Source organism: Myxine glutinosa, chromosome 3 (genome assembly GCF_964187855.1).
Source record: "Myxine glutinosa chromosome 3, kmMyxGlut1.1, whole genome shotgun sequence".
Lineage (NCBI taxonomy): Eukaryota > Metazoa > Chordata > Myxini > Myxiniformes > Myxinidae > Myxine > Myxine glutinosa.
In genome coordinates, this window is record NC_136263.1 from 180,349,397 (window position 1) to 180,365,643 (window position 16,247).

The 16,247-nt window shown below is 40.4% G+C and overlaps 1 protein-coding gene across 12 annotated transcripts in view; it reads right to left on the bottom strand.

Annotated features, from left to right (window-relative positions):
• The window catches only part of LOC137423011 (protein phosphatase EYA1), a 311,146-nt gene that overhangs the window by 27,052 nt on the left and 267,847 nt on the right, over positions 1-16,247 (bottom strand). For all 12 annotated transcript variants that reach the window (XM_078774783.1, XM_078774780.1, XM_078774785.1 and 9 more), the window contains 2 exons: positions 4,034-4,148; positions 2,779-2,900 (listed from right to left, as the gene is read on the bottom strand). In XM_078774783.1, the coding sequence (XP_078630909.1) occupies positions 2,779-2,900; positions 4,034-4,148 (237 nt within the window). The remainder of the gene's footprint in view (positions 1-2,778; positions 2,901-4,033; positions 4,149-16,247) is intronic.

Below are 16,247 nucleotides of genomic sequence, written 5' to 3' on the forward strand. Positions count from 1 at the left end.
AGAAATGGAGGGTTCTGGAATGGCCAAGTCAAAGCCCGGATCTAAATCCCATCGAGATGTTGTGGGGGGATTTGAAACGAGCTGTGCATGCAAGAAACCCCTCAAACATCGCACAGCTGAAAGAATTCTGCATGGAGGAGTGGGCAAAAATTTCTCCCAGTCGATGTCAGAGACTGGTAGACAGTTATAAGAAACGCCTACTTGCAGTTGTTTCTGCCAAAAGGGGAAATACCACCTATTAGAGCCAAGGGTGTACTTACTTTTTCCACATGTGAAATTTGCATTTATGTTTATTTAAATTATACAATGGACTACAAAATGTAAATGTTTCATGATATTTGTTATATTATATCACCTTTATCTATCAATATTGTTGAAATGAAGATCAAATAGCTGTATGTTGAAATATGTTGAAAAAGTCAAAATTTTACATGGGGTGTACTTACTTTTTCACCTGACTGTATATCAACAGCAAAAGGATTGAAGGAAGATGGATCAACAACCTAAGATATGCTGATGATAACACTTTTTTGGTGGAAAGTAAAGAGGTCTTGATGAAACTATTTCAAACAGTGAAGAAGGAAAGTGAAAAAGCTGGTGATTATTTCAACCTTAAAAAAAACAAAATCTTATCAACTGAGAAGATTGAGGTGGTTAAATCGTAAGACGGTCGTGTTGAAATAGTGTAAAGTTTCATCTGCCTGGATTTTGAGATTGAAGAGAGTGGAGAATATAGAGGAGAAATTAAATTAATTAATACTTTTTGGGAGAACAGCAATGTCAGGATTGACAAAGATCTGGATAGACAAAGATTACAATACAAATCTGGAGGAAGCTGGTGAATCCTCAGATGGCATTTCCAGTTGCAACGTATGGATGTGAGTCAAGGACAGTGAAAAAGCAGATGGACAGTATAAATGTAAAAAATTCCTTGGACGACAAGAACAACAAACAAATCAGTGCTTGAAGAAATTAGACCACCGTGTACATTACAAATGCTGATGATAAAACAGAAACTGTCATACTCTGGACACATCATGCATACAGAAAAAGAACGTCTGAAGAAATAAACCATGCTGCGTACATTTGAGGGTAGAAGAGGAAGCAGCAGACCTTATACATGCTGCATGGGTGGGGGTAAAGGATACAACCAAGCTGTCTCTGCCAGGGATTCGGAAAGCAGTTCTTGATAAGGATGTTTGGAGAAATCTGATCATGAATGTCACCAGAAGTCCGCCATGACTTTACGGAGCTAAATAATTGAAAAAATCTGCATTTCTTCTGCTGCAGCAAAAGGGGAACGACTCTTACGTGTAAAACTGTAGTCCGTCTGGTCAATCACGTGGCTCTGCATTGCTGCTGTAGCCGCCATCTTGTAGTAAACGCAATGAGACCAGCTCCAGTATTCAGAATTTTTATAAATGATTTTGCACCACTGAGAGATCGGGCCAAAAACTATACATAGCACGATATTTCCAAAAAGTTGCGGACGAGTTACGACAAAACTTGGTGGATGAGTTGGTTAAGTGACAAGAAAAAGCCGATTCGATTTTGGTTCAGGTTCGGATCCAGATCCAGCCCATCAGTGGGATCAAACAGGTATACTGTTCAGCCCTGTAGAGGTATGCTCTCTACCGAGTTATATTGTAGTTGTTGACTGTGACCATGTACCTATTGCATGAAATGTACTGCATGCTATCATGAGGCATGGTATTTCTGCTGCAGCCGCCATCTTATAATAAATGCAACGAGACCAGCTCCTTGAGTTCGAAACTCTCGATGTGAATCCGGTGTTCATTTGTCCTATTGCTCTCTCACATAATCCAGGCAAAGGTTGCAACACTTGCTCTACATATTTACATCGTTATTCCAGTTGATGGTTACTACAAAGCAACGTATGGTAAAGCAAAACATGCCCCTCTCCCTGCTCCATGTGGATACATTTGCTCAGCACACTGAACATTTCTCATTACCCTGCACTCACGAAGCGAAAAACGGGGTGAAGCGATCAGTTGCGTCCGTTCGTACATATGTATGTCGTACTGTGTACGTCGTACGTGCGTGCTTGCATATTTAAAATTCATTTTCTCAGCAACCGTTGGTCTTCTTGAAACAAAATTTTCACCATAGGAGCGCCTCCTCTTGCAGAAGTTTTTAGTCATAATTATGACGTCATAGGTCACATGGTACAGGCGCCATCTTGGAAAACAGAAAAACGTTGCACCACTATAACTCTGAAACCGCTCCATGAAAAAAAATTGAAACGTGGCTCATTGTTGTTAATAATGACATAATTGATGCCTTAATTATGACGTTATAATTTAACAAGTACAATGCTTAGTCCGGTCAGTTTTAAATTTCTTGAGCATTATCTACGCAACAATTATATTAGGGAATGTAAATTTATGATGTCATCTGTCACGTGGTCTCGCAGCCATATTGGATCAAGTAAACAAAAACTTTTAAAAAAAACAGAAGAGTTGGCTCACGCTAAGTTGACTGCGTGGAGTAAGTATTCTATGAATACCATCTAGTTTCAAATTGCGATACCGTCAGCGAGGTAACCCTGTGGTGTGGTTTTTCGGGATACTGAACTTGTGACCTGGGCCAATGGTATTATACATGTGGAGTGGGAGAGGAGACCTTGTCCCTCCTTACCAAACAGGAGCATCTTGCACCACCTCACCCAATCACTCCCTTATTAAACATTCAGCCACTAAACCTACAGAAACAAAATAACAAATTGACTTTTGAGAAGTGTAACAAGGAGTCACTCACCGATCTTCGTGGCACTGTACACATTCTCAATGGGAAAGACTCCTCCAAGACCATAGAGTAAAACTTTAGCCAGGGCTGGAACCAGCTGTGTCGTCGTAACCAGCACATTTACACAGTTACTCCTGCGATACATGAGTGGAGAGTAATGTATTTATCCTACAAATAACATCAAAAAGTTTGTAGGGATGTTCATTAAAACAAATTTTTGTAGAAAAAATTGCTATCTATTTTTTCTTCTTGTTGTATGCCTAAAATAATATAGTATAAAAGCAAATGTTGACGGAACATAATCCTGTGCTAGAAAACGCAATCCGGATTCAAATGTGCAGACAAATAATTCCTAACAGTAGAAATAATTTCCCGCTAATAATCACAAATCAGATTTGAGATCATTAAGCTAAAAGCAGTTTAACCTGTGTTAATACAGATGGGACAGCCAGCTTTGTGTGTGCCTTGCTCCAAGATGCAGCACCCCCTGCTGGCAGTGCATGAGAATAGCAGTTTGGTCAAGTCCAACCCGATCAAGAATTAAAAGCATTCCAGCAGATGGAACGCTTAGTTTAACGTCCATTCGAGGGATGGCACACAAATTGACGAATCACCTTGCCTGTGCAACTGCTTTCAAAGGACGACAGTTCATAGCTGGGTCGGGATTCGAACCCAGGCTAGCTCAATAGCTTAGAGGCGAGTGTGCATACCTCCAGGCCATCCTGCCAGCCCATACATCAAACTACTTCATGAAAAAAATTTTTAACTGTGAAAGTTTTTTTGGACATTCTGTAAGAGTTTATACTGTATAATCAATTAAATACAAGGCCATCTATTTATTACATATGCACAGTAGTGGAGTTGGGGAGGGGTTGGGTGATTTAATCCATTTAAATTTTAATTGAGAACAAAGAAAGGAAATGGGAATGATAAGAGAGTTTAGAGGATGTGAAGAGAAGGGAAATAAATTTGGGAAGAGACAAGAGGAAGGGGAGCGGTGAAGGAAGGGAAATGAATATACATCGCATGAAGTGGAAAGAGCTGAAACATTCCTCTATTTTGGAAATATACGAAATAAATATTGGTAGACCAAATGAGTATGGTCAAGTAACTACTCTTATTCTCTACTTTTTTCATCCCTCTCCAAGTATATTTAATTATAGTTCCTTCAATTACTCACTAACATCTGCATGTCCAGTCCATCCTACTTAATTCAGTTTCCTTTCCATTATCAATCATCTCCCTCCCCTATATCTTCAAAACGTACCGGGAATAGATGAGTGAGAGGGACTTGAGAGCCAGGGTGAGCCAGGAATCCGTCAAGGCCTCTATTTCAGCCCGCAGCTGCAGCCATGCATCTCTCTTGGCCGGTCCAAGCAATCCTGTGCGTGTGTGTATGTGTGCGAACACGTGTGCACATGAGTAAAGAGGTCAATCTTCGGTTATGATCACGATCACTCAAATCCTCAAACTATCTACCATATAAAACGAAATGTCAATTTGTGTGTTTATGTGTTTGTTGTACAGGTGTCTGTCCCCCTTCATAAGGGTAGGTTTTAAAGGCCAATCTTTTAACACGAATGTGTGTTCACTACGGTCTATTTTTGAGGATAAAACAAACTCGAAAAAAATTCCATAAAAGGATAATTCTGTCTCTTCTATTGGCACGTGGATGGTGGTTTACAAACCAAGCCTCAAGGGCGGTGTACAGAAACATTTTTTTTTTTTTAAATAATAAATACAAGAAGCAGGGAGGTGAAATTCGCTGCACGTGATGTGCAATGCGTGCAGAGTAAAACGAGTGTTCATTTATGTCCGTAGAATGTCTAATAATAGATAAAGAAAATATAAGTACACTTAACATGAGAACAAGACCGAGGCTTCAGACTTTGGCATGCGCACGAGGATGCACGATCAAATATAGGGGCAATACCCCTGGTGCTCACCTGGTAGAATAAACAGTATACTGCACCGACTGAGGTTATTTTAAACCAATTTCAATGGTTGCCAGAAGACAGGGCAGCACGTGGAATCATACTAACATGATCATAAGACTTAAACAAACAAGCAAAAAAATACCTATTTTGGGGGGCAACCTCCCCTGCCCCAATCCCATATACCTCCTAAGACCCCAATTTTTCTAATGCTTTGAACAAACATTGGTACATCATGGGTGATTAAGGATGTGAAGTTTCATCGAAATTGCGTGTGTAGTTTCTGAGAAGAAAGCAAATACCTATTTTGGGGGGCAACCCAACCGTAGACCCCTGAAGGGGCAGATTTTTTTTTAATGCCGTGAACAAACTTTGGTACATCATGGGTGGTGAAGGTTGTGGTCAAGTTTCATCAAAATTATGCATGTAGTTTCTGAGAAGAGAGAAAATAACTATTTTGGGGGCAATCCCTCGAAGACCCCTAAAGGGGCAGATTTTTTAAATGCCATGAACAAACTTTGGTACATTACGGGTGGTGAAGGTTGTGGTCAAGTTTCATCAAAATAGTGTGTGTAGTTTCAGAGGAAAAAGCAAATTCCTATTTTGGGGGTCAAACCTGGATCCACTTTGACCCCAGTAAACCCACTTAGACCCCGACTTTTTTAAAGGCAGTGAACAAACTTTAGTCACAATACAACAAATATAATTTGTGCCAAACTTGGTCGCAATCCCATCAGCGGTTTCAGAGAAGAAGTTTCAAGTGTTTACGGACTGACGGACGGACTGACAACGCTCCATCGCATAAGCTCCCCTGAACTTCGTTCCAGGTGAGCTAAAAAAAACTTCCAACCCATCATTTTGACAGGCTTTTTACTAGTTAGTAATAAGAAAGAGTGTTTCAAATTTATTGTAAGGTGATGTTACTTCTGATTTTAACTTGTCTGGAATATTGGAATAATCTCAGTATATCAACACCGTGTTGCCTGGAAGCTTGTGGGTATGACAGAGAAAATCCCAATACTATTTAATATCCAAATCACAAACTCATCACTTGTGTAATGTTGAACTTCCATTGTGCCTGCTCCAAGACGTGCACAACGAGCAGCGAAAGGGAGCAATCCACCCTTCGGAAAATGTCTTATTATAAGTGAGGGCAAGTCTACATCAGTGGTGAAAATTTTTATATCTGTATTTATTTAATCTCCAAAATTGGTAAGAATAATAGATCACAGGCCTTTAAAACTACCAAATCCAATGTGTCAATCATCATGTTCAACAAGACCTACATAAAAGTCCCTGCATGTCGTTGACTTTATCCCAACATTCTTTAAAAAAAAAAAAAGGCAATTTCCAATCCTCACATGGATTTGCATACGTTGAAATCAAGAACACTCTCATATAGCACTGGTTTAATTTTAAAACTTGAATCAGCCAAAAACAAAACATAATCGAAAAAAGGAAAACTGCAACAAAGCTCTTTAAAGCTGCAGGACACCGTGAACTCAACGGTGCTAAAAACCACAAAAACCTTTAATGGGAAGGATAAAAAGAACCAAAGGGAGAAGTGTCAGTAGAAAATGGCGGGGAAGCTAGAAAACAAGTCAGGACGGAAGATGAAATAGAAAAGAGGGTCAAAGAGGGAAAGACCAGCTAAGATGCAGTAAATGTGTTTTACAGCCCTCATATATCATTAGCATAATGTGTAGGTTAAGCCTCATGTGGAAGGTAAGGGCATAGGGTAGAGAAGGGAGGTTAAATCAATTGGAGAACAGGACGAGCACAAACAAAAGAGATTTGGAGGAGATTGGAGTAAAGTGAATATATACTGTATATGGAATCTACTATTTCCGAGAGGTATTCAGGACGGTCAGCCATTTTTGTGTTTGTAGTATATCTACAATCGCCATGGGATTTGTCATTTTGGGTCTGAGACCTCCTTATTGCATGCTCATGCTCAACGTCGACATTAAAGTCAGAGTATCTTCATTTGATAATGTGTTCACTACAACTGCTCAGGACAAACTCAGTGATTATTGTGACTTTTTCAATGGTGATACAGGAGATGTACATTTTCCAAATAAAAGCAAATGAGACATTGTTACTTGTGAAAATCGAAAAGTTTTCAAGTATTGTTGGTTGGTCTTGTGCACCATTCTGTCTGTCTGTCTGTCTGTCTGTCTGTTAGTCCGTATACATGTCGATTGCATACAGGTCATAATTTTAAACCAATCTTCACAAAACTTCACAAAACGACAGAGATGATCATAAGCAAGAAGCCTATTGATTATGAGGTCAAAAGTTCAACATAGGCCAAAGGTCAACAACTTACGTGAAGTTTCAAATATCCTCAATTTTAATCTGATTAACTTTATATTTGAACAGGATTTGCACCTCATATCTGCAAATTTAACCACCAATTCTTTTTGAGGTCATCATATGCCAAAAGGTCAACATAGGCCAAAGGTCAACAACTTACGTGAAGTTTCTATAATATCCTCAATTTTTTCCCATTGACATTAAATTTGAACAGGATTTGCACCTCAGGTCTGCAAATTTAACCACCAATTCTTGTTGATGTCATCATATGCCAAAAGGTCAACATAGGCCAAAGGCCAACAACTTACGTGAAGTTTCTAAAATCCTCAATTTTCACCTGATTAACTTTAAATTTGAAAAGGATTTGCACCTCAGGTCTGCAAATTTAACCACCAATTAATTTTGAGGTCAACATAGGCCAAAAGTCAACAACTTAGGCGCAATTTCTAAAATCCTCATTTTTCATCCGATTGACTTGAAATTTGAGCAGGATTTGCATATCAGGTGACCCAATTCAACCACTAATTATTTTTAAGGTCTAAGGTCAAAAGGTCAACATAGACGATATTTATTAAATTGTCAATTTTCATCCAATTGACTTGAAATTTGAAGAGGATTTGCATGTCAGCTCACTGAATTCAACCACCAATTATTTTTGGGGTCAAAACAGGCCAAAATGTAGGCCAAAGGTCAACAACTGAGGTACAATTTTTAAAATCCTCAATTTCATCTCAATGACTTGAAATTCGAACAGAATTTGCATAGTTGGTCTTTGAATTCAACTGACAATTATTTTTAAGGTCAAATATTTTTAGGGATCTCGCAAGTATCGTGCTCTGCACAACATCTTTCTTGTTTGTTTGTTTGGGACTCTACTCCTCTGAGCTCCCAAGGTTAATCACAATAAAACTTTATAGGATCACATTTTTTACCATGATGCATCCTACTAGGGGTTTTAACCAGTTATTTTCTCACAATTCATAAATTTTAAACACCCAAGCCACCACCTATATAGGGTAGATAGATCTCCGAGGGTAGATCCATATATACAATGTTTTATAAAGAGGCCAAACTTTTTCGGATCATCAACCCATATAATTGGTAAGATGTTGAGCTCTTATTGCTATCAGATGTGATAAATAACTGTTAATTAGGACGTTACAGCGATTGGTAAGATCGGCGAATGAGTCATGTGACCTCTGAAATTCGCTGATCGCCAATTATTCAAAGACAAAAAAATGGTACAAACACAACGTATACATCGATTTAAAGGTAAATTTACTGCTCATCTAACGACATAACTCTCAAGGGTGAAATTTTTTGCAGAAAAAGGTTCTTCTTCTTTCGTGTATCATCAGATGGCCAGCTCAGTGTCGTGCAGCCATGCCCTCGTCTCTGGTCCTACGTCGAAGAGGCCGGCTTCTGAAGGTGGTCTGTATAGGGGGCAAGTGGTAATTATGTGTTCGGCAGTCTGCTCAGGCTCGCCGCACTCGCACGCCGCGCTGTCTGCCAGGCCCCACATCTTCAGCGATGATTTGAAACGGCCGACCCCCGTATGTAGACGGTTCAGCAAGGTCCATTGTAGGCGTGGTAGGTCTTCTCCTACGACACCACTTCCTGGGTCCCAGATGTGGCGGTGGATGTGGGTGGGCCCGGCCGTTTCCCACACCTGCTTCCAAGATGCCGCCAGCCATGCGCTTCTAGACAGGTCCTCAGGGATAGAACTGAGCATCTCTTGTGCCGAAAAAAAAGTTTTAAAAAAGGTTACTACCTTAGCTAACTTCTCCAAGTATCCACCTTGTGAAAATTTTAAAACAAGCAATTTTGATCGGTATACCTATCTAATTGTTCAGAGAGTGCATTCCGATACTAATACGCGGGGATCTGAACCTGAGATCTCAGCATCCGAGGCTAGTTGCTGAGATGGGAACACCAAACAGGCTGATCCAAAATTAATGTTACATGTAAAACAAGCCAGAACGACAAGGTCTGGAACTGTTTCCTTGCCCAAGTAACTTTCGTAGTAACTCCATAAATAACCCAAAATAACTTTCCTACAAAATTTCACACAAGGTCAACAACATTCTCATATCACAAATAAACTGTATTTGAGCTGCGTAGAAGGGACGTCTCCAGTGATAAAGAAATAGTTACATAATTAATCCTTTCAATAATACGTTACAACAAAATACTTATAATAATAATTGTAATCCAAGTTTTTTTTAACTTTTACAGTATTTTTACATTTTTTTGGTTACAGTTTTGTAGGCTCATATCTAATTAATCATGTACACATACAGACAGACATTACACAACACAGAACCTGACTTAAGACAAACACAGCCAATGACCTTTGGTAAAGTGACCTGTAACTTCCGGTGCACTGTGAGTGCTGCAACGCCATCTTGTGACGTCACTTTTCTTTCCACAATTAATTAAGGAAAAGACTTGCCCCCCCCCCCTGCTTCCATCCATGTGATGCAAGCCCACAGGTTTTACCTATAACGGACGTTCGGTTCGTTCCAAACAGAAGGTCACATTTCACAGCTGAACATAATTTTGGTCTTAATTCGATAATTTAAAAAAAAAGAAAGAATTTGTTATTAATATCAACAATTTTGTTTTGGAATTCTACACACAAGTCGTGAAAACGTTTTCATTTCAGGCACCCATTCATGGATATCAAATGTTGGACTCACAAAAGGCAGCAGCAACCTCAGCAAGGGAAATCCCAGGGTTATCGGCCAAGAATGTTCAAAAACCAAAGAGAATGGCACAAATTACCCGCTTTCAAAGAAGCACTCAATTTTCGCCCCTTTCAAGTTGTCATTATGAAGTGATCCTTCATTTCAAAGACGCTAAGATGCCGAAAGCACCTATAGTAGGGGACGTGACGGTTACAAAACCTAAATACAATTATTTTGCTCCCGTGGCCCTTTCGGCACACTCAAGATGGATCAAGCATGTAATGTCCTTTTTATCTGCCTCACAGGCATGACTGGCCTTCAGGGGAGGATGCCCCCACTTTACAAATCAACTGAATTACAGCCGTCTTTTTGACACAAATTGCCAACAAACTCCCATCACTCCTCCGAAATCCATGTCCCGAGTGATTCCATTCTACGGACACCTCGAACATTTAGAGCAATTCCAAAGCACGTGGTCATCGGGAAAAAATTAATTTCTATACTTAAAACCGAGGTTCATAATTGATAATAAGGATTTACGGTTAACATGTTGTCCTTAATTGAGTGTCAGGAAACAGGTGGACATGTGACGCACAAGTGAAGGAAGGACAGGTAAAATTCAAGTTGGTATATGATGTCCGGTAAACCGGTACCTTCGAGAAGTGTCCAAAATGGTCATGGTATGAGATACCCAGAATTATTGTCCAAGACATGGCAATTTTTTTTGTTTAAAAATTTGCAACTAAATATAATCCCTGACCCTACTGTAAACTGGTGCTCTGTAGGCAGGGTGTTGCATCACCGAGTAGACCGTTCTTTGGAGAAAGGAGTTAAACTGTTTGCAGAGTTTGCTCGCATTTACTTATGGGAAATTAGGGATGTGATAGAACCCTTTGAAAAAGGCATGCCGCTGTGTTACGGTGCACAGAATAGTGCTGGCAGGATCACTTAGAGGCCTCTGAGTTGTCGAGTCTGGGTTAGAATCTCGACCGAGCACTAAACTGTCACGTTGGTTTATTAGATGCAGAGTTGGTTTACTAGATCCAAAGGACGTGAAGCCAGAGGAGCTGTTTGCCAGCAATTGTTGTTGGTGAATGTTGAAGTCCCCATAATGCCTATTACGAAGAGTATGTGAGATATCACCTGTACCAAGGCCAGTTTCCAACTTCCTACAGAAATCCCTTTCATTAGAACGTCAAGGACTTGGACCACAAACATTCCTTGGCTGATCCCACGAGAAGGTGGGAATAATTAGGGCGATTTACAGAAATAGTACGGTAATGTGTACATAAAGTGCCTTCAGAAAGTATTCACACCCCCTCCCCTGCCTTTTTCACATTTTGTTGTGTTTCAGCCTGAATTTCAAATGGATTAAATTGAGATTTTATTTTGTCACCGATCTACACAAAATATCACATAATGTCAAAATGAAACCCTGTTTTCAGAGTTTTTTTTACAAAATAATTAAAAATGAAATACAGAAATATCTAATTTACACAAGTATTCAGCCCACTGAGTCAATACTTCATAAAAGCGCCTTTGGCAGCGATTACAGCCTTGAGTCTTCTTAGGTATGTCTGTATCAGCTTTGCACATCTGGATTTGGGAAGTTTCTCCCATTCCTGCTTGTAGATTTGCTCAAGCTCTGTCAAGATGGATGAGGAGCGTCGGTGATCAGCAATTTTCAAGTGTTTCCACAGATTCTCAACGGGATTCAAGTCTGGGCTTTGGTTGGGCCACTCAATGACTTTCATGTTCTTGTTCTGAAGCCTTTGTTGAAGTTCTGAAGCCAGTGTTGCTTTGGCTATGTGCTTGGGGAAATTGTCCTGTTGGAATGTAAATATTAGCTGCAGTCTAAGGTCTTTTGCATCTGAAGCAGATTCTCCTCAATAATTTGCCTGTATTTGGCTCCATTCATTATTCTCTATATCCATACAGGTCTCCCAGTCCCTACCACTGAAAAGCATCCCCATAGCATACCTAATTTGTACGTGCTTCACGATAGATGGGTGAGGAGCTATGCTCAGTTTCTGCCAGACGAAGCACTTTGCATTCAGGCCAAACAGTTCAATTTTCGTCTCATCAGATCACAGAATCTGTTGCTGCATGCTCTTAGAGTCTTTCACGTGCATTTTTGCAAACTCCAGGCATGCTGTCATGCGAGCCGACTTTTTCTCAGGAGTGGCTTACATCTGGCCACTCTCCTATAAAGAATAGACTTGTGAAATGCTGCAGAGACTGTTGTCCTTCAGGCAGGTTATCCAATCTCAACCAAGGAGGTCTGTAGTTCTGTCAGAGTGGTCATTGCGTTCTTGGTCACCACCTTGACCAAAGGTCCTTCTCGCCCAGTTGCTCAGTTTATTCAGATGGCCAGCTCTAGGAAGAGTCTGGGTAGTTACATATTCTTTCCATTTCCTAATGATGGAGCTCACTGGGGCACTTGGGAACTTTCAACACTCTGCAGAATCTTTTATACGATATACAGTCTTGGCCAAAAATATTGGCACAATTGCAATTTTTCAAATAATGCTGGCACCATTTCTTCCAGATAATAGTTGAAATAAAAAAATATTTTGTTATCCATTAATGTATTTCTTTGGTTTTCAGTGGAAAAAAAACAAAAAAGCAGAAAAAATTACTCCATATTAGCTTATTCCACAAAGAAATCCTAAAAATACCCAGACAATATTATTGGCACTTTTTAGAAGTTGTTAGAAATAATTAGATTTCAAGCAGGTGATTCTCCTTTACTTTGGAATTGAACTCACCTGTGGTGAGTTGCAGGTGCCAGCAATAATAATAAAAAAAGACTCATTCATCCAGTTTGAATGGAGAAAAGGAGTCATTCTGCTGTTTTGTGTCACTGTGTGTGTGTACCGCAATGAGCATGGAGAAAAGAAAGAAACCCAGATAATTGTCTGAGGAGGTTAGACACAAGATTGTAGCCAAGCATGGACAACCTCAAGGCTACCAGTCCATCTCCCAAGACCTTGATGTTCCTGTGTCCACCGTCTGCAATGTTATCAGGAAGTTTAAGGCCCATGGCAATGTAGACAATCTCCCAGGACGTGGTAGCAAGAGAAAACTTGATTGAAGATTGTAGTGAAGGATTGTTCAAATGGTGGAGAAAGCACCTCAATCAATTGCTAAACAAATTCAAGCTGACCTTCAGACACAAGGTAGGACAGTATCAAGTCGCACCATTTGTCGCCAACTCAATGAAAGGGGATTCTATGGTAGGAGACCCAGGAGGACCCCACTGCTGAGAAAGCCCGACTGGAGTTTGCCAAAACACACCTGAACAACCCAAAATCCTTCTGGGAGAATGTCCTGTAGATAGATGTGACCAAATTAGAGCTTTTTGATAAAGCACATCATGTCTATGTTTACAGAAAACAAAATGAGCCTTCAAAGAAAAGAACACCTTCCCTGCAGTCAATCAAACATGGAGGAGGTTCAGTGATGTTTTGGGGTTGCTGTGCTGCCTCTGGCACTGTGTGCCTGGAATGTGCGCATGGCATCATGAAATCAAGAGATTACCAAGGCATTTTGGAGCGCAATGTTCAACTCAGTGTCAGAAAGCTGGGTCTCCGTCGAAGGTCATGGGTCTTGCAGCAGGACAATGACCCCAAACACACTTCAAAAAGCACCCAGGAATGGTTCAAGACTAAACGCTGGACTGTTCCGAAGTGGCCAGAAATGAGTCCAGATCTAAATCCCATTGAACACCTGTGGGGAGATCTGAAAACAGCAGTTGGGAGAACTGGAGCAGTTTGCACAAGAAGAGTGGGCCAAACTGTCAGTAGAGAGGTGTAGGAAGCTCATTCATGGCTATAGGAAGCGCTTGACTGCAGTTATTTTGTCCAAAGACTGTGCTGCCAAATATTAAGTCCAGGGTGTCAATAATTTTGTCAATGCCATTTCTTTTTATTTTCTGATTTAAAAAGATATATTAAGTTCTGAATCAAAAAACAATGGTTCTGTAATATTAACAGTAAAATAAAGAATTGTGGAGACCAAATAATTTTGTCAATTTCAACTTATGTTTAGAGAAAATTGTGAGTTATTTGAAAAAAGTGCAAGGGTGCCAAGATTTTTGGCCATGACTGTACGACTTATAGAAGCGTATTATACGATACATGTTTGATATATGTAGCTTTTCTATACCTAAGGTTCACAGAGAATGACATACAAATGACACTTTCCCATCTAATGCTTTTGTCAACGATACTGCAAGAACAGAACAACTTCACTCGAACAGGGCCTACGTTACAGAAATGATATAACCTACATGAACACAAGACCACGGTAACCCAATATGCTACGTAATTTGTACGTGTCCTCTCTGTGAAAGAGTTAAGTCACCAATGGGGTGAGCCAGAAAGGAATGTTTGCATCCCAAAATTCCAAAATTCCAAAATTGTTTGCAATTCCAAAAGGAATGTTTCAATGTGTTTGCATCCCAAGTGAGGCTTTTCAAACCGCGCAGTGGCCCGCGATGGTTCAATGGGCAAAGTGACGCCAGCCGGCCCGCATGATGTCACTGTGGCGGTAACTGCAAGACACATGATTGGCGGGGCCAGTCTTGGACAAGGGAAAATTTGGGTGTAATGGGCACTGAGGGCGTGGCCGCAGGCAAGGTGATAAAAAGGGGCGACGCATGGGGCGAGGAGTCATAAACACGTCAGAAGAAGCCAATTTGATTTGACTTGGACTGAGCTGGGGAGGGCCAATCAGAAGTAAGAACCATATTGGAGCCAGAAACTCACTGGCCTGCTCCTCTCTGCCCTCGGTCTTGCTTTATTTGCTCTGCTTCACTTCTTCACCTCTCCTGGGTGCCTTAGCTGTGGGCTGGTCCATCCTGCTCATCTTGTAGACCTGCCCAGTGAACGTGCTTCCCAACTGTATCCTTTGCAAGACCTGTCTGCCCTCTCCGCTCCCCCATGTGCTCATTGTGCCCGGGGACTATAACTCTGTATCAAGTGTATTTAGTTTTACTGAGTGTGCATTTATTTATTTATTCATTCATGTCAGTCTGCCTTTCTTCCGAGATTCTCCGTGTGTGTTGTCATTTCCGACTCGTCAGTAAACCGTTTATTTCCTATGTACACGTGTCACCTGATACCCACTATTATTTCACATGTGTGCAAACCATTTTGGCCCAGTTTGGGTAATCCTTGGGGGAGAAAAGACACCAATTGGGGTACACCAATTTCAAGAGACTGGCAGGATTTGGATCCCAGCCAGGGGAAGCGACACTGTCTGATTGTGTGTGCATCCCTTAAATTTGGCTATTCTGGAAGCACATTGTTTCGGCACGACGGGTCCACGTTAGCAGACCCGTCGATGCGACATTATTATTATTCCTCTGCAGACAAGCAAAAAACTTTGAGTGATAATTTCTCAATGATTAAGTTTTTTCCTGTTTGTGTAAAAGGACTGGGCTCTCGCTCACGAAGGAATAATGTACAAGGCTTCATGACAGGATTTGGATTTTATTCAACAACGTAATCTTTAAGGTTTATAATTCGATGAAGTCACAAATAGGTTTTCAAAAGCATCTTACAGGTCAATAAATGGGGAAAGACCAATCGATTGTTTAACTACGAATTTCCATGGAAGCACTCTGCTATTATTAATGCGTGATGTCCCCAATGCCCCCAATGAAGAAGAATGCTGCCATTAGTGTCAACAAAGTATTCTAAATATTGGAGATTTATATGGAAAAATGGCATTTTGTGTGGCTTGTGGGATGATATAACAGGGAAAAAGGATTCAGGGATTAGTGTATTTTGCATCCTGAATGTTCTTCTGAATAGAAAGGCCTGGATATGTAACATTAGATGTTCGCTACAATGAAGCATAGATGTGTGTGTGTGTGTGTTGTGTGTGTGTGTGTGTGTGTGTGTGTGTGTGTGTGTGTGTGTTTTGAACGTGAATGCTATGGAAGAAAAAAGCAAGACTGAGAGTCCAACAACGGCGTAGCCAGGTTTGGGTCTGCTGAGTGGAAGATCTGCTGTCCCCGTCATGTGACCAGATCCTCAGCTCTGATTGGTGGACGTTTGTGAGGGACATGTATATATATATATATATATATATATATATATATATATATATATATATATATATATATATATATATATATATATATATATACTGGACGGACAGACAAACAGATGGACAGACAATAAAATATCACGCTCAAGAAATTTCATAGTGATCGGATTAAGCGTTCTACTTGTTGATTTATGACATCATAATGAAGGCACATGTGACCTCATCATAAACATAATTATGTTATTCCACATTGGGAGTTATTTACAATGAGCCACCTTTCAATTTTGTCCATGGAGCATTTTCAGAGATATATTGTAGGTGCAAAGTGTTTTCTGTTTTTCCAAGATGGACTACCATGTGACTTTTGACGTCATCTTACTATAATTCACCAAATGTCCATCTGTCTGTTCGTCCGTCCATTCCCAGGTACCGAAAAAACGGCTGAAACGATCGCAACGATATTTTGGGTGGGTAGTCCTGGGACCTC